Source organism: Indicator indicator, chromosome Z, assembly GCF_027791375.1.
Source record: "Indicator indicator isolate 239-I01 chromosome Z, UM_Iind_1.1, whole genome shotgun sequence".
Classification (NCBI taxonomy): Eukaryota; Metazoa; Chordata; class Aves; order Piciformes; family Indicatoridae; genus Indicator; species Indicator indicator.
In genome coordinates this window covers 30,223,936-30,249,841 of record NC_072053.1, presented here as the reverse complement: position 1 = coordinate 30,249,841, position 25,906 = coordinate 30,223,936, and the positions used below count along the sequence as shown (strand labels likewise).

General features: G+C 41.2%; 1 protein-coding gene across 1 annotated transcript in view; it reads right to left on the bottom strand.

Moving 5' to 3' along the window:
* Positions 1 to 17,077: 17,077 nt before the first annotated feature.
* IPO11 (importin 11) overlaps positions 17,078 to 25,906 on the bottom strand; it is a 94,122-nt gene continuing 85,293 nt past the window's right edge. The window contains exon 29 of the mRNA XM_054397354.1: positions 17,078 to 17,327. Coding sequence (XP_054253329.1) covers positions 17,163 to 17,327 — 165 coding nt within the window. The 3' untranslated portion in view covers positions 17,078 to 17,162. The remainder of the gene's footprint in view (positions 17,328 to 25,906) is intronic.

Genomic DNA, 25,906 nt, shown 5'->3' with positions numbered 1-25,906 from the left:
GGTGTGTTCCGGAATCCAAATGAAACACCAATTCCTGTGACGGGGTAAATAATTGTGAATTACAGGTTTCCTTCAATACTGCAGCCTCAGCTCTTTGGATGATGCCTGCCACATAAGCTGAATCAGTGACAAGCTTAAAAGGCTCTGACCATTTCTGAAAAACGCATACTACTGCAGCTAATTCCACTATTTGAGGTGAGCCCGAAACTGTGGCAACATTAGTTTCCATTGTTTAGACTGGTCGTCCCACCACACAATTACGGACTTATGAGTTTTTCCAGACCCATCTGTAAAAACAGTGATGGCATGTAGTAGCTGGATACTTCTCCTAGGTAGGGGAGATAAAGAAAAGTCAAGGTTAAACAACTTATGCAAAGGCAAGTGCATAGAAAGTCGGCCCGTATAAGCTATTAAGGCTATAACAAAACCCTCTGATTGCTGATAAAGCTGTTGTAAATATGCGTCAGTGGTAGGCAAATAGATACATTCAAAGCTCATTCCTGTTAATGTTAGCAATCTTTGTCTGGCTTTGATAATTAAAGAGGCAAACATTTCATGTTGTGAAAAGATAGTTTTGGTTGATTGGTTCAGCAAAAAGACCCATTCGATGAGAAGCAACGGATTTGATTTCTGTGTATCCCATTGAAAAATTAAAGCGTGTGGCTGCCGAGCAGGGTTTAGCAAAATCAGAAAAAAGGGTAATTCAGGAGCACACCTATAAGTTTGTCGTAAGGCGATAGTTATAGCAACCTTTTGTAGAGATTGGAGCACCTCAGGACCTAGGGAATGAGGGGAGCATAGATCAGTACCTGCCTTAAGCAATTCAAACAAGGGGCCCAAGTCTGCATTAGAAGTTCCTAACAGGGGGCAAACCCAATTTACGTACCTAACAGGTTTTGAACACCATGAAGGGTCTTAACATGTGTTCTGATTTGCAAAGGTTGTGGAACAATTGACTGAGTTCATATCCACCATCCTAAATATCTCCAAGGTGGTACATTTTGAATTTTACCAGGTGCTACACAAAAACCTGCTTGAGTTACTATAGTCACTGCAAGGGCTATGGCTTTCTCCAGGAGCTCAGGGTTTTGTGCTGCCACTAGGGTGTCATCCACATAATGATACACTAAGACATCAGGAAATGTGTTTTGAACAGGACTAAGAATTTTTGCTACATACCACTGACAGATTGTAGGGCTATTTTTCATTCCTTGTGGAAGCACAACCCAATGATATCTCTGTAATAGTTGTTGCATATCGACGTTTGGAACTGAAAAAGCAAATTTAGGAGCATCATTTGGATGTAAAGGGATGGTAAAACAGCAGTCTTTCAGATCAATGATAGTTAAATGCCAATCTTTTGGTATCATTGTACGTGAGGGCAGCCCTGGTTGGAGGCTTCTCATATCTTCCATAACATCATTAATTTTTCTGAGATCATGGAGTAAGAACCACTTGCTCGTTTGCTTTTTGATAACAAAAGTAGGAGAGTTCCGTGGACTCGTGGAGGGTACAATACGCCCTTTTTCCAATTGCTCTGTGACCAATTCTTGAAGTGAACGGAGCTTTTCCAATGGTAGGGGCCACTGATCCACCCAGACAAGGTATTTGTTTTCCGTGTTAATTGGAAGGTGTTGCGCACCACAATGGCCCCTTCCAAAAATGGGTGTTCATGGTCACCCCCATTGCAAAAGCACATCACGACCCCATAGCACCATAGGCACAGGTAGAACAAAAGGTTTCACAGATGCTATATGTCCTTCAGGGCCCTGAGTCTGAATTAAGTTTGAGCTTTGATGACTTTCTCCAGCTCCCCCTATTCCTGCCAGCACCTGAGATACATTGGTTAAGGGCCAGCAGGGGCGCCATTTAGCTTTAAAAATCACTGTAACATCTGATCCAGTATCAATAATGCCACTAAGCACTATTTTCTGTTGACTGTACATCAGGACACATTGACAGATACGACGTTTTTGAGAAATAGTCTGTACCCACAGAATCTGTGGGTCCCCGATAGATCCGAATCCTCCTTTATTTCTAGAGGGTCCCTCTGTAGGGGGATGGTCTAATCCTAAGGGGAACAACAATAACTGTGCAATACAACTTCCCCTCAGTACCATCCAGGGAGGAAACGGGGTCCATGCCATAATCTGAATTTTGTCCATACTATCAGAATCAATGACCCTAGGGAGCACAAAAAGTCATGATAACATTGTTGATGATCTACCTAATATCAGTGTCTGAGTTTTCCCTGGAAGGGAACTGACACATCTGTTGGTAGAAAACATGCCGTAGAATCAAGTAAGGTTACTGTGTGGGAGGTTGCCAGGTCCAGCCCTGTGCTGCCTGTTGTTGCTGGACAGAGGCTTGAGATGGGGGCACCCCTGGCGTCTGGTTGCAAAGTGATGGCTGTGGAATTTGTGTCTGCGCATGGCGCCATCCCACGCTCCGTGATCGGTTTCCCTGTATTTTCTGCCCTTGAAAATCATACCTAGACTGACATTGGTTGGTATAGTGTCTCCCTTTCCGACATTTTAGGCATACCTCTAACGGCTTCGGTCTAGTCTCATTGCTAGTTGCCAGGCAATTCTTTTTAAAGTGTCCCGGCTTACCACAGCCATAACAAACCTCCATATTTGTCGGTCCTTTCATAGCCACAAAAGCAACAGCCACAGCTTCATATTTATGATCTACCATACCAATTCTGTTACAAGCCTCAATCATTTCAATTAAAGTAGGATTTTTGTTAGGCAGAGATTTTAGCAATTTTCTACAATCCGCATTCACATTTTCCACAGCTAATTTCAATATCAACATACCCCGTGTTTCCCAATTATCAACTCGATGCTCTAAAGCTTGTTTAAGTCTGTCCACAAATTGCATATAAGGTTGCCTGGGATCTTGGGTGACACTTGTAAAAGCCTTTTGTGGTTTTTGAGAGTCTGGAACCTTGAGGAAAGCTTTTCTCGCCTCCTCATGAACTGCCTCTAAAGCTTCCTGTGGGCAATTGTGTGCCTGCACTGCTGGATCTGTATGCTGACCCGTGCCCAATGATGATCAAGAGTGAGTGCTGCTAAAGCAGCATTATTATGTCCCACATATGTAAGCAGAAGGGCTTGAAGTCCCCTTCTCCACTGAGATTCCCACAAGGTATATTCACTGGGAGTTAGCAAAAGCTGCACCAAGGATTTTAAATTGTGCAGTGCCATTGTATATGTGTCACACACTGATGTCAAAAGACTGAAAAAATAAGGCGAAGAAAGTCCATGCCCCGTAACCAAGCGACGGAGTTCTTTGATTACCAGAAAGGACAAGGCTTCCCATCAAGGATCTCCCCCTCTTCCAGAGCCCCCTTTTTCAGAGTCTGTCGTTTTATAGAAGCCCACACATCATGAGGGTCCGCAGGATAAAGGTTTGGCTCCTGCTCAGGATTGACAGGACCTGGGTCTAGGGGGTTCTCTTAGGGGGGGAATTTTACTGCATATGCACCCAAAGTCTTAGTTCTTGGTTTCAGCTTTGGTGGCAGTTTGGAGTATAATGGAGGAGGAGCCTTAAGCCTGAGCTCCCTCAATGCTCTGTCCTGATTTCCCTTCTTGCACTTTAAATGTCTCAAATACAATCCGCCACCATGGGAGCATGCACTGCGCCTCAGCATTCCCTGTCGTAGCAGTGTCCCATAACTTCACTCCTGCCTGATCCCAAATCTCACATGTAAACATACTAGATTCTGTAACTGTTGGGATGTTTGTTTGCACCCACTTCAGCATTACTTTAAGATCATGGCCAGAAATAGCTTTACCATGCTTTTTAAGGAGCTCATTCATTACCTCATAAATGTCTCTTTCTGAGGAAGAAGCCTGATTCCCCATAGTTTCCCACAGCTCACCTCACTTCCTGGAAAGATGATTTGTGCCGGCTGGCATCCTGCTTCCTTTCAGCAGCTCATTCAAAGTTTCGTGGGACTCGTGGCAGGACCTCAGGTTAGCAGCTCATCACCTCCATCACATTGGAGGTCACCATTTTACTGCGATGAAGAGACAGGATGCAGCTTGATACAAGCGAAATGTCATTTTATTGTGCAAAGTTTTTTTCTTTATATAGGTTAACATAATCAGAAGGCAGCTTGTAATTGGTTATTGGATATGTCCAGGTGACAGTTGTAAACTCATGATTGGCTACAGAGAAGAAGTATCACATGAATGCATATATTTTACCAAGGCTTAAACAAACATCAGACAAAAGATGAAAGATTCTGCAGTTCTGCATTCCAGTGTCATAATATTTTACTGAGTTCCTGTTATCAGGTAACTGCATAACCCCCTCAGGTCACAGTGACCATTAGGAGTCACCTATCTGTGTTTTTCTTTCTACACAGCTGCATTCTGTTCCCAGGGTTTACAACCCACCAAAGATAAAACATCTCCTTCCGTCAGTAAAGCATCAGTAAAGTCCTCAAATAAATTCTTTCAGAAGAACTTCCCTAGACCTGATGGACACACCTTTCTTGATGCACCCCAGGATCCCATTGGCTCTCTTGGCCACAAGAGCACATTGTTGTTCCATGCAGAGCTTGCTGTCCACCAGCATTCCAAGGTCTTTCTCTGTGAAGCTGCTTTCCTGCAGGGCAGACCCTAACCTGTACTGGTGCCTGTTGTAATTTCTCCCCAGATGTAGGACCTTGCACTTGTCCTTATTGAACTTCATGAGGTTTGCCTGCACCCAGCTCTCCAGCCTGTCCAGGTCACGTTGGATGGCTGCACAGCCTGACAGGTGTCAGCCAACCCCCCCAGTTTTGTATCATCAGTGAACTTGCTGAGGGTACTCTCAATCCCCTCATTCAGGTCATTGATAAAGATATTGAACAAAACTGGTCCCCATACTGATCCCTGGGGAACATCACTGGCCACAGGCCTCCAAGTTGACTCTGTGCCACTGATGACGACCCTCTGAACTCTATTGTGGAGCCAGTTTGCAAACCACTTCACTCACCGCCACCTGTGCCACATCTCTTTAGCTTTTGGAGTGCACAAAAGTTATCAAGAACAATAGTGTTGTCACTTGGTTACTGATTTGCTGCTGTTAAGCACTGAAGCTCCAGTCCTAGGCACCTTTGGAGTGGGTTTCTGGTGGTTTAAGAAAACTAGTGGTAATTCCTATTTAAAACAAGAGAGGATCATACACAAGCAGCATCCCAACTCTGCCAAGTGGTAACTTGATATGCCATGTTTCTAATGTTACTGTATTAATATGGTTTTAAGCACCAACTTTTTTCTCCAAAACCAGAAACACAGGTGAGCACACACACATGTATTAATGTGTACTGAACAGAACATTATTACTTGGATACTGTTGCCTGTACTTTTCCTGTTTTCCATCCTTTTACATTTATCTTTTTCATAGTTTGGTATCATTCACTTCTTACCTCTGTTGCTATCTGTCAACTCTCATCAACTTCCTTTTTTCTTTTTATTTTGCTTTATATTTTTCCTCCATTTTTTCTATTGTCTTCTTCCTCAAGGCAGTCCATTTCTCTTCAGTTCCTGCTGAGTATATCTTGTACTCATCTGCTTTCTGTGAGCAGGCCACTGAAACTGTCCTATCCTGAGCTGTGCAGCAAAACCATGCAGCAGAGAACATAACCTGCCTGTGCTCAAACTCTGCTGAGGAGTCACCGGCATTTATGTCCAATTCAGACAAAACTAATCTGTAGGAATGACACTGTGAGGGCCCTGCTACCATCCCAATCTCTGAGACAAAGAGCTAAACAAACAGTAAATAAAAAGACACACCTGGGTTCATTATCAAGTGTTGGTAGAAGCAAACAAATAATATTTCTGAAAGCTTGAGAAAATCTTCTCCTCAATTTATAACTAACAGTTCACCAAAGTCTCCTGAGATATAACACCAGTAAGATTCTCTTATGCCTTATTTATTTATTTATTTATTTTCAGCCTTTGGCTAACTTGCTTATTCTATGTATCAGTAACAATGATGAAATATATTAACAATGGCCTAAGAAATACACATTGAAGGTAGCTCTATTAAAAAAAAAAAGTAACAGAATAGTAAACTTCTAGTCTAACACAGTGGTCAATCAGATGATGCACCCTGGAATCATTCACAATAAATCAAGAAGGAGGTTCATCATAAAATGTAAAAATAGAACAGCCTCTGATATGGTCTGCTAAGTTTAAGTGCTCTGTACCACATCAGTGTTACCTCAAAATACGAGAAAGTGACAGAACAGAACAACATCAGCAAGTATCTAAAGTAATTTTGTGTCATTATTTTGCTGTTACCAACAGATTTTACACAAAGAGCAAATTAAACCAGACTGCTCTACTCAGAACAGTCTTCTCTGAACAGTCTACTCTTATTGCCTGTGGGCAACATTTTAATTTCAGTACATCTTCAGTGTTTAACTCACACTTGTGTCGTGAGCTCCAGAGAGAACAGAATCCATGGGGTGCTCATGCTATCATGAAAAAGTAGTCAATATCCCCATCTCAAATTAAGGTCTGAGCCAACACTGATGGTTTTCTATTGTGATGTACTTGTGGGTAAGGCTGGGTGCATCTGCGGCCAGCAGACTGAGAGACATGATTCTGCCACTCTGCACTGCACCCCACCAGGGGTACTGTGTCCAGCTCAGGGGCCCCTAACACAAGAAGGGCATGGACCTGCTGGAGCAGGTCCAGAGCATGGACATAAAAATGATAAGAGGGCTAGAACACCTCTTCTATGAAGACAGCCCCAGCCTGGAGAACAGAAGGCTCCAGGGAGACCTCAAAGCTGCATTTCAATATCTGAAAAGGACTTACAGGAAGGCTGGGAAATGACTGCTTAGAAGAGCTTTTAACAACAGGAGAAGGGACAATGTGTTTTTTTAAACAGAGCAGGATATATTTAGGTTGGACATAATGAGGAAGTTCTTTACAATGAGAGTGACAAAATACTGGAACAGGTTGCCCAGGGATGTGGTTGAGGCCCCATTCCTGGAGATATTCAAGGTCAAACTTGATGAGGACCTGAGCAACCTGATCTAGTTGGAGATGTCTCTGCATCTCCTGGAGATGTTGCTGCAGGGCAGTTAGACAAGACAACCTTTGAGGGTCCATTCCAACCCAGTGCATTTTGTGATTCTGTAAGATGCTTCCAAACAAAACAGATTCAGGGTTCATCTGCCTCCAATTGGGCAAGTGAAAAAACAGAACAAAATGATTCTGTGTTTCACTGTTCAACCTTTGCACAGATGCTGTGAACAAAATCAGCCTTAAATGCTATGAGATCAAGCCATTACTTCCAGAATTACTTTACCAGCTGCAGACCTCAAAGGAGAAAGTCTTCTACAGATTCCATTAAACCTTTGCACAAATCGAAAGTCCTCTTTTTACAAAGAATCCATACAAAATACCACCTCTTCTTTGCTGAGGGGATTCCTACCTCCTTCTGGTCTTGCTCCAGAAATATCATCTTTTTCAAGGTCCAGATATTACTACGTCATCATTACATAATATCTGTAAGACCCCTCCAAGTCTGTGGCAATCCATATCCTCTTGGTACTGTGGGAACCTCCTGACTCCATACCCTAACATAGCCTATGTTTTGTCCTTGGATGCCTGCCTTGTCTTTAAAGACAGGGTGGGTGAACCATCAGGGCAAAGGTGATGGTTTAGGAATCAGGAATCAGGAGTCGGGGATCACAAGATTTGCGTGTACAGATTCCCACTTTCCTGCTGTATTAGAGTCTATACTTCTCCTCAGTATCCTGGAAAAATGGAGCAAAATATCTGCAAGATGCTTTTGTCAACTTGGTTAAAAAAAGAAAAAAAGAGAGAGAGAAAATCAAATTATAACTAATTGCAGTAATAGAATAGAATATTTCCCACTGAAAGAAAGACTATTTAATGTAAAATAATTGAAGAAAAAAAATCAGAAATGATTGGTGGTGTGTTTTTGAATTACTGTCATGCAGCAAAATACCCAGATTTATTCTTCTCTCAGAATGTACATATCTGCAATTTCAATTTTCTTAGGTTGATAAGTTAGTAGATAATACTTGTCTACATTATGTGGTTGACTCTGTTGGTTCCCTGACTTACAAAACATTCTTAGCTTAAACCACAGCCACTGATCACCAGAGAAGCCCTCACTTTGATGTTACTCACAGAAAGTCCAGGGGGGCTGTGGAGTCTCCCTCTTTGGAGATATTCAAAACCTGCCTGCATGTGTTTCTAGTATAGGTGTTCCTGGTATAGGTGATCCTGCTCTGGCAGGGGGGATGGATTAGATGGTCCCTTCCGGCCCCTAACATTCTGTGATTCTGTTGGTGTAAATATTGGGGAAAAAACCCAAATGAAAAAAAAAAACCAAACCAGATCCCCAAAACAACCCCAAAAGATTTCCACCGCACATTCACTTAAATATTTTATTTAATTTTTAAATGCTTCTTTAATAATCTTTATTGCTAGGAAGCAGTCAAAATTGCTGTGGAAAGTGATGACTACCCACAATCACAGCCAACATGACTAACTTTTTTCTTGTTTTAAACATCAACATGTCCCTTTATTAGCACTACATTCCATAATGGAATTGGATAAGCTTTCCAGAGGTTAATAAAATGCAGAAACGGAAAACAATGTGCAAGTTCAGCAAACTGGTTTAGCTAAGAATATTTACTGTAATCATTCTAGGCTTTTAACAGCTTGACTTCAAATTATTTTGTATTTTATTAAGAGAGGGTTAAGAAACCCATAGAAAGAAGTACAAAATTAAACCTTGGGTCCAATAAAATACTATTGCCAACCCATCATTTTTCCCTTCTTCAGAGAAAGAATGCAAGCCAATTTCGTGCACAGCTCCAGCCCATGAGATGTGCTTTTCCACCTGCCAACAGCCTCTGCTGAGTTCAGAATCAGCACCTACTTCAACGTGGGATGTGATTTCATTCTGTGTAATTAAGTGGCATTCTTTAGCTACATTTATGTACCTGCTTGCTTGCAACAAATTCACTTTTGCTCCTTTTCACTTCCTTTTTAGGACCACTCTTTAGAAACTGATCACCCATTTTGTGAAAACTTGAAAACAAATTCTTCCATGGTCAATATTTCTAAGCAACTAGTATATGATAGTCAGTGCAATAGTCAACACTCATCCTAACAAAATGGTGTCCAGCCAGCAAGAAGAAGAGAGGATGTGACATTTTGAAGCACTCTTATGAATTGTTAATAAATTTTTAAAGGAGGTTGGCTCCATTTAACTTTATTTCATTTTTCCCTAGAGTCAGCAAACTCTGGTATGAAAAACCTATTGTACCTTACGAAAATTTCCTACAGAAGTAGTCAAATCTCATTACCTGATGAGAGGTATTATTAATCATAGCTAGCAGTAAGATGGAAATTGTGAACATTTTAGAATTAGTAATTATTTTTTTGAAGCCAGGGCATTGAAGCAAGACAAGTAAATGAGTTTGGAAAGTCTTCAAAATGTGTACTTTAATTACATAGGCACTGTTTTGCCAAGTAAAGATGTGGCATGTTCAGCAGTTCAAAATACAGCACAAACTGCAAGTTAGGAACTTCATAAGAGTTTGGAAATGAAGAAAATGTGGTTCAAAAATGTCAAGTGTCTCTGTTAATATGATCTATAGAAGTGATTTTATCAATCCAGAACCATCAGAGAAATAAGTCCACGTGTTACAATTTGCAGTTACAAGCTGTGACTCCGATTAGGACTTTGGCTGTCACTTCTGGTGCCCCAGGGAGATGCCTGAACATCCTTTGGGACCAACAAGAAAACAAAACGGACCCTCATAAGCAGCTTTGCTAGGAAGTACACACTACATGGTGGTCTTTTCAAACAGAAATTGTGGTTCAAACTTTGAAAACAGACTTCACAAGAGTTAGGACGAAAACTTAGCGACCTAATACGCTGTTTTTCACAATAGCTCTTCCTCAGCAAGACACTAGAGCACTGCAGGAGCTGGGTTTCCTTTCTGCAGATCCTCTGAGGCTCACCTGTAACCCCTGAATCAACTTCTCAGTTGATGCAGGGCTGTCAGAATGTCTCTTGCCAATTCACCAGTGATGCTATGGGCACTTTCTTAACAAGAAACAGAGCTTCTCCAACAGTTTTGCCCATGTGGGCTCCTAGTATGGCATTACAGCATCTACAATCACCTACCATTCTGTACACTCTCTCTGCACCCAACTCAGCCATCACAATGTGGAGGGTATTAGGAAATGACCTGGCCCTTGGACGTGTTCACAAACAATGCAAAAATCTCTGTCACTTCACTGAAGTGAGGAGGTGACAAACTCTCTTCTGGCAAGGCAAGGAACGCTGCAACAGCAGAAGACCATTTCCCCTGCCCACTTCAAGAAAGGCAGGAGTTGAGTCCCCCTCATCACAGCAGTGGGGTGCCTGCCATGAGGAGGGAGAACAGGGAGAGCAGCCTGGTGGCAGTGGCCACTGACAGGAAGCCCCCACTGTCCCCCACTGGAATAGGGCAGTCACAGGAAAACATGAATGTCTGTTACCTCCTGATCCCATGGGTACACAGTACACATCTATTTACAGGCACATTTTAGACGCACAGTTATAAAGTTGTTTTGACTTTGTAAATGTAGAGATTTAAACACACTTAGGGTTATCTATCATACTTCAGGTTATCTAACATGACGGCATTTGCAGAAGCAAAATAATTCCAATAATTATTTTGTATGAGACAAACACTGGACTAACTAATAGGGTTAAATTATGGTGTGGACAAAATTATCTTTAGATGCTGAAAACATTCCACCAAAATATGGTGAGATTATGTGCATTATTAATACTTCAGTTAGGCAAAAGGCCTAAAAGGCCTGTGTTAGTGAAACACAGCAAAATTAATTTTTTGAAGATGCAAGCAGCAGAATGAATCCTCTCAGTTGCTGTCATCGAAGATATTTGACTCTTATTGGACAGGGAAAGTTTGTCTTAAGACACAGCATTTCTTCTTCAGAAAGGTAAACAAAAAAATTAGTATGACTCAGGAGTTTAAGTGTGCTATAGGAAAAAAAAAAACCAAACACCAAGCTTATTTAAATTATCATTTACCTTGAAAAACAAAGATCAAAGATCCTTCCCCACAAGAATTTCAGAAACTGCATTTTACTGCTGGGTTTCAGGCATTTTGTTGTATTCAGCTTTCTTTCTCCCCCAATAGGCTGAACTCAGAAATTTCAACAACATAAAGGGCTAAATCTTGTTGCAGTCCTAGTACCCAACCTTCCAATGGAAATGTTACTATATATAAGGATATTATCTATGCTTTTCTGCTGTTCCAAGCTGAAGATTCTCTAATTTCTCAGTACTAGACTGCTGCTGGTCAGAGACAGACACTTGTTCTACAGTGTGCTGACAGTGATAGTCATATAAGCGGTTATGGTGATAATAACCATTTTCATTTCTAGTCCAACCAAGCCTTGGAGTAAAATCCTCCAGGATGAAAAGCTGAACATCTAGTGACAAATTTAACTTGTTCCCTAATGCACATGAAAATGAACACACACACACACAGAGTTATGCAGATACATTACTCAGAAAGTTAATCACAATGTTATGTGACTGTATTAAGCCAAAAGTATGTCCATCAAACCTGACAGAGTCTGTGCCAGCATTAGTTACCACACACTAAAATAAATTGCAGTTAACACTCTACCACATGAGCCTTTGGGGGCTTGACTATCTTGGAGAATGACGCAGGCAGGCAGCTCTGGCTCAGCTGACAAGACTGACCTGACAGCCAGATGCTGCACAGGGAGTTGGAGGCTCAGCCAAGCAGCAGAAATGCAGAAAGCATCCTTTTGTCTAGGGCTAAAACTACAGTAGGTAGGACCTCCCTCCTTCTGACACATCAGGGAACACCATTTGGCACTGCACAGGTAGTTCCACCAAATGGTGATAGAAAAGTATTGCTTCCCACCCTGAGTGTTTTACTGTATGCCACGTAGTCATGCTGGGTAGGGACAAAGCCAGCAAGTCTGACCAGAGCTGTGCTAGTTTGACACCAAGTCAAGAGCTGAGAGCCTCTGCAGATTAACTATGCAACAAGTGTGGTTTCAGTCAAATGCCATCTGCTTCTGCCAACTGTAGCTCACTATTAGCACACTGAGACCCTTCCCTTGCAAGTACCCAACATAATCAGCTAAAACTCTTAATTGTGAGAACTGACGTAGGTGAATGATTGAAGTGACATGCAAATAACATACAGATGGATTGTAACCATTGTAACAAACCCCACTATGACAAGGTACAAAGCAGCAAACGAGTTACCCAACACCTTCTGCAGACATGCTGGCAGCTGGGTACAGGGGAGGTTTAGCATTCAGAAATGTGAAAGACCCAGCAGTCTTTGCCACCAAAGCCAAAGGAGAAGAAGGGAAAGGTCATGCTTTCTCTGAAAACAGAAAACAAGGTTTCAGAAAGAGTTAGTCCTAAAAAGGTCAGCAAAGAAAGAAGTTCAGATTTAACTAAAAGCATCTGATTACCTGATAGTATTGTCACAATCATATAGTTTGTCTTAGACAACTAATTCCCTCTGGGAAAAAAAAAATCTGTCTTCATCATTTAATTACGCCTTAGTGAAGCAAACAAAGTTCTCTTCAACTTTGAAGGTGGAAGATCTTAAAAGGAAAATCTCAAAACGTAGAAGAGCTTTCTCTTCCCTCTCCCACCCACAGGGTATGAAAGACATAGGAAAGAAGCAGCTCTACATCATCATTCCTGCAGGTGCAGATAACTAATAAATAGATCTCTAAGTGAGCCTCCTGTAATTTCAGTTGTGACTATCTGCGCTCAAACTTTTGAATAATAATTATAGAATATCCTCATGATATTTGATGGAAAATTCACAAAGAATTGAGATACTGAAAAGCAGCCAAAAAATAATTGGAATTAATTACTCATCTACCTCTGGTGAGTTTGTTATGACAGCTAGAAGTGTGATAGAAGGAACTCAAGAACATGAGACATTTAATAGAAATATTGAAACTGGTAATAAAATGAAAAACCCCACATTTTCAGATATACACTTGATATTCCCTAATATCTCTTTGAATACAACTTTGGCATTACTATTTTTCTCTGAGACAATTCATAATTTCGGGTTTTGTAAGGGACCTCTGGAAATCACCTAGTCCAATTCGCTTGCTAAGACAGGTTTGCCTACATCAAGTTGCACAGGAATGCATCCAGGCATGTTTTGAAAGTCTCCTGGGAAGGAGGCTCCACAAACTCTCTGAGCAGCCTGTTCTAATGCTCCATTTCCCTCAAAGGAAAGAAGTTCCTTCTCAAGTTAAGTCAAACCTCCTATGTTCTGGTTTGTATCCAGTCTCCCTTGTCTTATCACTGGCTGCCCACTGAAAAGATCACAGCCTCATCCTTCTGACCTCCACCCTTTAGATATTTATAAGCATTGATATGATCCCCCTAGTCTTCCCTTTTCCAGACTAAAGCCCTCCCCAGGTCTCTCACCCTGTCCTCGTAAGAGAGATGCTGCAGTTCCTTACTCATCCTCATGGCCCTCCATTGGAGTCTACCCAGTAGTTCCCTATCACTCTTGAACTGGGGAGCCCAGAACTGTACAGACTACTCCAGATGCAGTCTCACAAGGGCAGAGTAGAGGGGGAGAAGAACCTCTCACAACCTGCTGGTCACATTCTTCTTAATGCACCCCAGAATACCATTGGCCTTCTTGGCCACAAGGACATGTTGCTGTCTCATGGTGAACTTGTCATCCACCAGGACTCCCAAGTCCTTCCCTGCAGAGCTGCTTTCCAGCAGGTCAACCCCCAACCTGTACTGATGCATGGGTTTGTTCCTGTGCAGGTGCAGGAGACTACACTTGCGCTTGTTTACTTTCATGAGGTTCACTTCTGCCCAACTCTCCAGCCTGTCCAGGTCTTGCTGAATGGCAGCACAGCCTTCTGATGTGTCAGCCACTCCTCTCAGTTTTGTATCATAAGCAAACTTGCTGAGAGTACATCCATTCTTTCATGCATGTCTTTGATGAAGATGCTGAACAAGGCTGAACCCACTGTGATGCACCAGGAAGTGTTGAAGGAGCTGGCAGAAGTCATGGCTGGGCCACTCACCATCTCTGAAAGGTCATGGAGAGCAGGGGAAGTGCCTGAGGACTGGAGGAAAGCCAGTGTCACTCCAACCTTCAAAAAAGGGCAAGAAGGACCCAGGAAACTATGTGCCAGACAGCATCACCTCCATCCCTGGAAAGACAATGGAATGGCTTGTTCTGGCCATGATCTCAAAGCATGCAGAGGAAAAGACTGTTATCAGAAGCAGCCAGCATAGATTCACCAAGCAGAAATCATATCTGACTGATAGCTTTCTATGAGGTGTGACTGGATGAATAGATGAGGGGAGGGCAGTGGGTGTTGTCTACCTTGACTTCAGCAAAGCTTTCAGCACCATCTCCCACAGCATCTTCACAGGAATGCACTAGAAAGCCTGGTTTAGATGAGTGGACAGTGTGGTGGATTGAAAATTAGCTGAAAGAGCTCAGAGGGTTGTCATCAGTGGCACAGAGACTAGTTGGACGTCCATCAGAAGCGGTGATTCCCAGGGGTCAGCACTGGGTCCAGTTGTACTCAATATATTCATGACAGGGTGTACCCTCAGCAAGTTTGCTGATGACACCAAACAGGGAGGGGTGACTGACACACAAGAAGACCATGTTGCCATCTAGGAAAGCCTGGACAGGCTGAAGATTTGGGCAGTTGGTAACCTCATGAAGTTCATCAAGGGCAAGTGTAGGGTCTTGCACCTAAGGAGGAATAACCCATTTTATCAGTACAGACAAGGGGCTGACCTGCTGCAAAGGAGCGCTGTGGAAAAAGACCTGGGAGTCCTAGTTGACACAGGATAACTCTGAGCCAGCAGTGGGCTTCTGGGGCCAAGGCGAATGGTATCCTGGGAACAGGCTGCACAGATGGATACTTGTAGTCTTTGTAGTCATTCAAAGCCCACCTGGATGCCACCCTGTGCAACCTGCTCTTGGTGAACCTTCTCTGGTTGGGGGAATTCCATTAGATGATCTCCAGAGGTTCCTTTCAGTGCCTATCATTCTGTGACCCAGTACTGACCCCTGGGGAACAGCACCAGACACAAGCCTTTAACTAGACTCAGCACTGCTGATCACAGCGCCCTCTGCTCTTTCACTCAGCCAGTTCTCAATCCGCCTCACTGTCCACTCATCTAACCCACAATTCCTAAACTTATCTAGGAGTGCAAAAAGACTTGCCAAAGTTGAGGCAGACATCCACTCTCTTTCCTCATCTACCTGTCTGGTCACACTGTCAGAGAACGCTATTGGATTGGTCAAGTATGATATCCCCTTTGTGCATCCATACTAACTATTCCTGACTATATTCTTTTCCTCCATGTGGCTAGAAATGACCTTCAGAACAGGATGTTCCAACACCTTTCCAGGGATGCAGGTGAGGCTGACTGGTCCACAGTTTCCTGGCTCAATCTTGCCCTTTTTGAAGACTAGAGTGACACTGGCTTTCCTCCAGTCCTTGGGCACCTTTCCTGTTCTGTTACCTGTGACTCTTCAAAAATGATAGAATAGCTCAGCAATAGCTTTAGCCAGCTCTTTCAGGGATTGCGGCTGCATCCCATTGGGGTCCATAATTCAAACAAATTATCTTTTTCTCATGAAAGAATGTTTCTGCTCACAGTGTGACTGCTTTTGTACCTCTTTCTGCTTGTACGGTTGAATGTATAGTCACTAAATGGTAACAGGAAGGGGAGAAAATTGCATGTATACAATATCAAGACAAGCAGCTCCTGATACTAAATTATACTGCTGGATTAATAGACACTTCTCATGAATATACATTTCTAAATTCCTTCAGACCAGTATATATATATATGTAATGTTTTGATTTGGATTATTGAGGTGAGAATTAAAAAAATATAGTTATTTTCCCAAAAACCCCGCCCCAAATTTATGTACAAAACTGGTTAAATTTTATTTACAGGTTCTATTCAGTCACAAATTCTACAAGGATGCTTATGGGCAACTTCAGTACAATTCAGAGAATTCAGAAAATGGAAAAGGCTAAGCCACAAAATAGCTTTACCTCACTTATAAAATCAGAGGCAAGCCAGGACCCTAGGTAAAGCTGATGTGTCAGATTTTACTCACCAGGACGGAGTAGGAATTTGGAGATGGTTCCTGGATCTCTTCTCAGTGGCAGCCTCCAGAACTGCAAGCTTTATAATCCAATTTGTGAATCATGCAGCACAAATCCAGAGGAAAAAGGGACCCGCCAAAGTTAAAGTGTCCTAAAACACAGCTCCCAAGAGGTAAATCTCGTGGAGCAGTGCTGCACCTGAGCAGTGCAAGAGAAGCAAGAGAAGCTGCACCGCCGGTCTGTTTCCAGCCAACAGCTGCGGTTTACGGCAGGCAGGGTCGCTCCCGCATGGGGCAGGGAGCAGGACCACAGGGTAGGCAGGTCCGGGGACAAGCCAGCTCCGGGTGCTGCAGGCTAATGTCGCTGTGAATCTAGTGAGTCCCAGCACGAATCCCAGGAAACCGAGTCCAGAACAAGTCCGAGACCGCTTTCTGCTCACTCTAAGATTTCACTAGACAATGTGTCCAGTGCCAAGGCACACTGGGTGCAAAGCACCCAGCCAGTCACAAATCCAAATCCCTGTATGGGTGAATACACATAAGGGACTTCAGCCACTGGTGGGAAGAAAGGCGCCTTTTTACCTCTCCCTGCTCAAGCCCCAGGGGGAGAGAGGAAGGCAATTGCACACCTTTATCTTTCCCTATTCAAACCTCCACAGATGGAGGTGGGGGAAGAGAGGTTTGGAGCACCCTGCAACACTTTGTGAATCAAAACCTGCTAACATCTAGGACAGCACATACCATGTTAGGAATATGGAAGTGTGATTTTGGTGATAAACACTTAGGACATCATTAAAAAATAAAGAATTAACAAAGTTAGTTTAATAGTAACAAGAGAAATTTATTGTTAGTTTGTGAACACATAACTTTCAGTAGCCTCTTTCATACAATACGGAAGGATAGAGTTCTTTCATAATCTTTTCAAAGGAAAATTGGAGACAAAAAAAAAAATCTTGTTTTTGCTTATTTAGAAGCCTTGCAAAAATTCTTGTAGCTGTGCAACTATTTCTGTATCCACAGTTTCCATAAGTGCCTGAAAACCTTGTTCTCCCAGTAATTCTTGTTGTGCCTTTAGCTTCTCATAGACAAACTGCTGCAATGACACAGTGTGTACAGGGTCCTTCAGTGCAAGCTGTGGAAAAGAAGAGGAAAAATATGTAATAATGTACTAAAAAATACCCTATGACTTACTGATCTCCTTATAACTGTAGCTCAAAAAAAAATATTTTGCTTTTCTTCGTATTTGATTGAAAAACATGAGGAAAAATTCCTGTAAGGATCAAATTAGTTATTAGCCAAAGCAAATATCAGTTTAAAAACTTCTGAAATAGTTTCAAATCATGGACCAATATCTGCTGTAAGGTTTCACCTTTCTGTAAGATACAATAATTTCAAAGCTGATTTGTTACCTACTGCTGAAGGAGCTTCCCAGTAACTCCTAAAATACACATCAGGTGTTACCATGATAAATGCTTTAGAGATGACAGGAACTATGTTCAGTTATATTTTATTACTATGGAAATAGAACACTGGAAAGTTTGAACTTGTTTGGATTATTTGACAAACAACAGCTAAAACAAACTGTCCACATGCATAAAATCCAGACACCTCCTCAGTACCTACACAACCTCTTCAGTTCAGCTGCATTATGCAAGTTTCTTTTGGGCAGGGAAGAACAGAGTATTTGTTACTATTTTCCACAAGCTAACTGCTGTGTAATGAAAGCAAAAAGGTAAATGAAGGGGCTACATTAACAGAGGACCTGTTCTTAAATTCTGTACCAGAAGTTGAGTGCAGGGAGGCTTAGGACATGGCTAGTTGTGCAGCATTAGTCCCTTGGTCCACCAGACTGGATGAAAAGGGATAGGAGGTGGAGACTCCTGGAGCTAACCGCATCATGAAGAAGTAACACATTGAAATAAATGAGCAATTACTGCAGATTGGTGATTTGTTCATCTTAGTATCAAAACAATACCATGCTGCAAGGTCAGGAAACAAAATATAATGCTAGATAACAATGCCCACTGAAACAGAAAGCTTCTGAGCTCAAAATACCTTAATACACTGCTGTTCCCAAAGAAATTATGCATATTAATTAAACTTGCACAATTTAATTTCAATAGAGTGGAAGACATTAAACCTTACGATTACTTATTTATTAAACAATACCAGGGGGAAATACTGACTGAAACAACCACATAAATGTAAGACAGAGAGTAAAGCATCCCAAACCATTGGAATTACCACAAGAGAGAAGTTATCCTTATTTCTTATGAAAAACTGCAGTGAAGAAGCAGGCTGCTTTTTAGCCTTCTCCATCAGTGGTCACTTCACCTTTCCTATTGTAAATCTCTTAATCACTCTTTCAGTGTTTCTGTTATTGGCTTTTTAGTCTTTGATCCTTCACCATGTTCTACTATCCAGCTATTATACATTTCAAATGTAAGATATGGTCTTTTTATTACTTATTCATAACATTACAGTCTTCTATAAAGAGGAGTAATTGCAGTAATAGTTTAGTATTCTGCAATCATTCTTCTCAGTAAATGTAATTGGGTGTCTAGATTATAAACTGATTTTTCTAACAAAATATCTAAACCACAGACACTCTAATCAAGATTTGCCATGGCTAGTGATATCCTTTTGTAACAGGGTCAGCACAAACTACAAGGTATAAAAATGACTGTCTTGCCAAGCAAAGTATTTACGGGTTTCTGAACCATTTGCATTTGTAACCAACAATTGTAATTTGGGACACAACACATTTCTAATTAGTTTCAGTAAGTTCAATAGCTCTGAACAGTCATGCATAAAATTACTGTAGGGAATTCTGCACAGAGAAACAGGTAATAAAATCATCACAGGCAACCGTTCTTATCCATGTGACCTTGACACAGCAGCAAGTAGACCAATGGCATGCATTGCAGTTACCTTGGGGAGCACAGCCAAGAAACCAGCTCACTAGAATCCCTTTAACCCACAAATAAATTACTCTAAATTAATCTACATACTTAGTTAACTGTATGACTTATATGACCCTGCCCTAAAGCCTTGTTTAAACTGAAGTACTCAGAATTAGATGGGAAGTCAGAATAATTTGCCTTAAATATCAACTTCAGGTAACTTTTCTTTCTACTCTGCCAAGACAAATTTATCTCATTAGCAATTTCATATTTCAAAGTTTACTGTTAAACAAAATGGTAAAGAAATAAAGACTTAAGTCAACGGTAAATAACCTTTGTGTTTCTCATGTCATCATTCACTTGTAAGCTTCCCCAATTTTAACAAGCTACTAGAATATAAGAATGTGTATTACAATGTTTTAGCATCCCCATGACGGTTTTCAAACTCCAAACCAAAGTGCTGTATTCTTTTGAAAATAATGGGTTTGAACCCTTGCTTACTTCCTTGGAACTTCAAGACTGAGCTATCTCTAGCATCTCATAATAATAAGATGCTAGAGATTCCACCATCTTACAAAAATCATTATATGCTCTCTGACATCTCTTAGAGGTGCTAACCCTCTAGCCCCTACCTCAGCGGCAGGTGACAAGGGTGTTTTAGTGATGGGAAAAGTCTGCAGATGTAACCAATGGACAGAGGCTCTATTGTAACACAACTATCTTTTATCTGTGGATGCGACAGCTGGACAAGGCTTTATTCTTGTGATTATATGCAATGTAACTACTAATCTCTTCCCTTTAACCTTCAGAAGAATCAAGTAGCAAAATGGATCTCTCCACCCACGTTGTGAAGCTGGGCTGCGTGCCACTGGACCGTGGAGGGTGGGGAGAAAGCAAGTGATGAAGTGAATGTGTAAGTGATGAACAGGAGGGAGGATGAAGTTACAACCTTCAGGGGTCTGAGACAACCATTTTTTCTGTTACAGCACAAACAGTGGTGCTTTTGCATGACATCATTCAGGGCATGCTTTGCCGGCCTCCTGGCACTCACTGGCCCTACATGCAGGATGCATCTCAGTATATAACTGACCCAGAGCTATGAAACGGTGCTGCAACCATTCGACCACCGTGGTCATCGCAGGGGTAGCAGCCTGCTAAGAGTTGGTGCCTTGCCATCTTGAAGCCTGGATTATGCCCCACTACATACTATTCTATCTGTTGGGGTTGACAGCATGTGTATAAGTAGTATGCTTTTGCTCTGTTAAGTGATAGGTAGTAAATTGCTTTTATTATTACAGTACACTTAATAAATTTTTATATATCTATATCTATGGAGAGCAAGATAGATATACATATCTACATAACTACATAGCTACCTGTGTATATATGTTATTCATTGATGCACCCCAATCCTTTGAACCTTAATGGTAACAATGGGTTTCCAAATAATCCTCTGAATCACCTTTGCAATACTACTGAGAAGTAACTAATCTTGAAAAAAACCAAAGAGGATGATGAAACTTGCTGTATTACAGAGTTTAAAGTTCTTTTTTTTTAAATTTAAATTTAAATCCAGATTAGCACAACTATGGGAGTTACAGGAATACACTACCAAATGAACTGCAACTTTGGTACTTAAGCACATTTTTTACAAGCATTACAATTCCATATTTTCTTCTTTAAAAAACTTCTGTGAAGCTACTTAACTTTGTATGCAGCTACAAAAGTAACCAAAACATTTCTGCTCCATATTTAACAACAAATGTTCTAGCAGGACCAGGAAGAAATTGCATAAAACTGTGGTGGGCTGACCTTGGTGGAATGTCAGCAGCCCACCAAAACCATTCTGTCACTCCCCTTCTCAACTGGGCAAGGGAGACAAAAGGCTCATGGGCCAACGTAAGGACAGGGAGACAACACTCACCAATTACTGTCACGCACAAGATTTAACTTGGAGGAAATTAGTTTAATTTATTACAAATCAAATCAGAGTAGAATAACAAGAAAATCTCCAAAACCCCTTTTTCCTACCCCTTCCTTCTCACCAGGCCCAACTTTAGTCCTGAATTCTCTGTCTCCCTGTAGCAGTTTTGATTCAGACCTCAAAAAGATCTTGCCTGGTGGGCTGGGGTTCAAGGGAGACTCCCCACCAAGTAGCCCCACACCCATGCCAGGTGAGGTAAGACAAAGATCCCCTGCTGAGAAGCAAGCTACATGGCTGGCCAAGATCCTACTGGCATCTTCTTTTGTTTTCGCTCTCTTGAACGCCTGCTCATTACCGTGACCACACACTCAAACTTGAATTTGGGTTTAAATGTGGTGCTTCTGAGAGTTACCCTCCCCAGTTTTCAGTGTGCTCTCTCGCTCTCCATGTGGAAAGCAGCTACTAGCAGTCAGGAGAATCTCTCTAGTAAAAAGGGAATTTAAAAGAATCTCACCTCTCTGCAGACCAGCTTTTGGTGAGTGTATTTCTGTGTCCCCAGAGAGAATTTTCCTTTTATAAGTGATCGTGCAGCAAGTTTTGGTTCATCCTTCCAAATCCTGTAATTCTCAAATAATTCTCAAATAACTGATAATTTGACCAGTTGTAACAGAGATTCTCAACTGAAGACTGAACTTACACATTTTATTATATTGGAAGGAGAACAGATCTAATTGTAAATAAATCAGAGTTTGTTTTTTAACTCTCCCAGTTGTTTTGTCTCCTTTGTAACAAAAATGGCACAGCGAGCAGTGTCTTCAGTCACAGAATTTCTTTACAATAATGTTTGTGTGCCCTCAGTTCCTGATACTACATGGGCGAAGGAAAATCCATCAGATTATACAGCAATCATGGAAAAACTGGAGCAGAGTTGTGCCAAGTCCTGGAATGGTACCGGTACCATGGCCACATGTGCCATTTCAGGAGCTTGTTTAATGCAGGTGAACAAATGTGCTAAAAAGCTTGCGAGTGAAAAAACAGCATTTGGAAAGAGAGCTGCACAGGAAGAAGAGGCAGACCTGTAGACTGCTTGACTTGCTAGCCTTACAGGTAAAGGAATCCTTCTGCTGCTTCCAGGTTCAGGAAAAAGTAACTGAATTTCATGTTCGCCCCATAGTACCAGAACAAGTAACTGAAGCTCTGTCTCACTGTAAACCTGCTACCACCCCCCACCACGAGTCTCCTAAAAATAAACATCATAGAGACTGAGTCTTCAGATTCAGGATCATGCAGGGGCTCTGAGGAAAGCCTCTCTAATGTAAGCTTCTCTGGATCAGAAGTATTAAGGACAAAAATTTGTGAGATCTGTTATTAAGAGAGAGACACAGATGGGATCACATGGTGAGAACCCCCAAACGAGAGTTCACACAACTCCCTGGTTGAGGGTGGAATTAAATGACCTGCAGGACAGATTCTTAAGCATGCTGGAGGAAACCAGATATGGAGTATTTGTGGAGAGTGTCTTTAAATGGAGGTACATAGCTTCTCTGCTTCCTGGACTGCCCTGGTAAGTGATTGGAGTCCTTTTTCCCCACTCTGAACACCATTTTCAGTTTCCTTGAAGGAAGCGGAGGAAAATAATAAAGGTCTGACTAGGCTTTTTGGTCTTTCCTGGCATATTCTACAGTAAGATGCATGCTTGGAGAATCCCCATTCTGCCCTTACAGCATCTTGTGGGTGTAGTGGACCCAGCCTTTGATAAGCCTTAAGCTCATCCTTCAAGACATTAAGACTCTCTGTATATCGTGGAGTCCACTCCAATGCTCTGTGTTTCCTGAGCAAATCAAACAAGAGATGAGCAATCACTGAAAATCCAGGAATATGCTTTCTCCAATAGCCCAGTGTTGCTGACAGCATATCATCAGGTACTGCAACTGCACCAGTTATCCACCAGGTTCCAAGAAATTTAATGTCTGGGCCTGGATCTTGATATTTGGAAGGTGAGAAATCGATTATGATTGCCCTTTGAAACCCTCTCCTAGGAAAAGGCATATTCTGGTAGCAGAACAAGTGGTTTCAGGATTAACCATGGCCACAGCTACCAGTACTGCCACAGGAGCTCAAACGATTGAAGTTCTGAAGACATGGTTCAGTATCCTACCTGTGTCTGAGTGTATCCAAAGTGACAACGGGTCACATTTCACAGCAACCAGAGTACAAGACTGGGTACACAGAGAAGGAATTAAATGGGTGTTCCATACCCCAAATCATCCTCAGGCTAATGGTATAGTTGAATGGACCAAAGATGTGGTGAGGTGTCAAGACAGATCTGGGATACACAGCACAAGCAGCTTTTACTGTCAACAACCAATGGGGAATATATGGAAGCCCCAAAATTCAAGCATTTTGTCCCACGGAACCAGTAATGGGTACTGGCCACATACCAGATGGACTAAGGGGTAAATCCCAACACAGATGTTATGGTAGGGCCATAACACATGGCCCAGTACAAATCCAGACAGGCTTTAAGATGTCTAGACAGGGTCCCTTTCTCTCCCCTCCTTCCTGCAGAAAAACAGGGCAACACGGGAAAAGGAACAAAGGGGACAGGACTCCTGCCTGTATGGTAAACAAGATGTTTATCTGGGGTGAGAGCAGGAAAGCTGACCACTGCTCCCCCGATACAAGGTCCTTGCTTCTGCCTTTTATGGTTACAGCCTGGCAGAATGCTTCAGGTCTGTAAACACTGGGTAAGGGACCATACTTTTGAGTGTTAAGTATCTATGGCTAAGTTCTTAGGTGTATGACCAGGGAGGTTTTTTCAATTGAACTGCTCCTAATTCTGGTGACAGGAAAACACACCTATTTTGCACTAAATTAAACAAAAACCAAACACACAAAATACCACCTAGAAAATTCCAATAGCTTCTTACTTAAAACAGCCACAGATAGGAAACAAGTTTGGTGAAGCAGTACACATTACTGAAAGGTGCTTTTACACTGCTCAATGAAATTCTGATTTGACTAGTTTTTGAACTCAGTTACTGTGTAAAACTGATTCTTAAACTGGAGATGGGTCCCTACTTTGGGGCTGACAGCAAAAAAGTAATCTTCCCTCTCAACTAGTTGTAAACAGTAGTTTGAATGAGAAAAGCAGTACAGAGGTTTTACAGAACAACCATTTACTATCCCTCCAAACTCTGCTTCCCATCAATTGCATTCTGCAGAATTATCAGTTGGAAACAGTATTTGTTAGGTGGATGTCTTCCCATAACATCTTCAGACAACAGTACATTAAAAAATACAAATCACAGTTTCCAATAAACAATTATATATTATTTTGTATTAAAACAATGATCTAATCTCTACAAGCCACTGGCATTAGAACGCAAGAAGAGCTAATACAACTGACAAGCGTGTGATTTAAATTGTTGAAGTTTAAATATGGATACTTTGATACTAAAGAGGAAGCAAAAATGCTGGACATAAAGTTATAACTATTTACCACCATGATTACTATCTCATGACTGATGCTCTGGGAAAGACTGGAAAAAATATTTGAGGGGATGTATTCTTTACTTTTAATATCTTTACTTTTAGTATGACATAAAACCTGACCCAATATTGCCTTATTACACTGTAATTTATTTATTTTCCTGAAGATATACAATCATGAGTCATCTCGTCTTTTCTAAGGTAAAATAAAAAAACCTGCCAAGCCTTCTATATTTACATATAAGCACCATCTAAAATAGCTACCAGCATGGACAATTCAATTAAGATAGAATTTTACTGGAAAATATTTCATTTTTCCTCTCCACAGTTTCAAACAGAGTTGAAAAAAGCTTAAATCCCTTTTTGAGCAATGATACCAAAGTTCTTAAAAACGTACATTAAGCACATAAAAATAAGTCACCTGAAGTCTATAAACCATGAGCAAAGTAAGGTCATGAATCACTAAAAGGTAATATACTTTTAGCCAGGTGGAGAGAAATAAAACTTGAGTATAGTCAGAGACAACTAAGAGCATGACAAGACTGTATACTTAAACTTACATTGTTTTTTAAATCTGATTAACAAACCAAATGTATCTCTCTCCCTGTTGATACACAGATACATACCTATCTTTATTGATAGGGATGGGTATGTTTATATCAGTGCCATATATATATATATGTCTGTCTGTCTGTCTATCTATCTGTCAAGAGATTATCCAAGCCTGCTAAAAATAAGTATTATCATTCTGCAGTAAACACCTAAAATTTAATTTAAACCCAAAAGCTGGAAGAAATTGTAACTAAATTCAACACAGTCTAGAGAGTCTTGCTTTTAAAAATGAGTGCATTACAGAACTCTCTGATACCACAGAAGATAATATTCCTGTATTTCGTTGTAACCCCAAATTACAAGACACTAGGCATTTGTTTTAAGACATTACTAACAGAAGAAGACTACACAAGAGTTTTTGTGTTATTTTTTCCCTTTTTCTTTTTTAAAGGAGCCATATATTCATTAGTATTTTAAAGGAAAACCTACTAACAAACCAAAGGCATACAACAGGTTAAATAAGGCCCGTAATTAAAATAAACTATTAAAAGCCAAACAAACTTCCAGTCCTACAAGAAGTAGTAAAGAATTAAAGCAAATGTTTGACAGGGCCACATGCATCTACTCAATCATCCAATTCCACATATTGCAAATTTTCAAGGCCAAGCAATTCAGACTATTTTATTTGACAGCATTTATACAGCGCAGTTTTCTGCATGAGGAAGCAGTTTCCCAGAACTTTTACAAAGACAAGCTGAATTATGAAACATCCACAGACCAGACTGGACAAAACAAGCACAAATACATGGTATCTAATCCAGCATGCCTTATTAAGAGTTC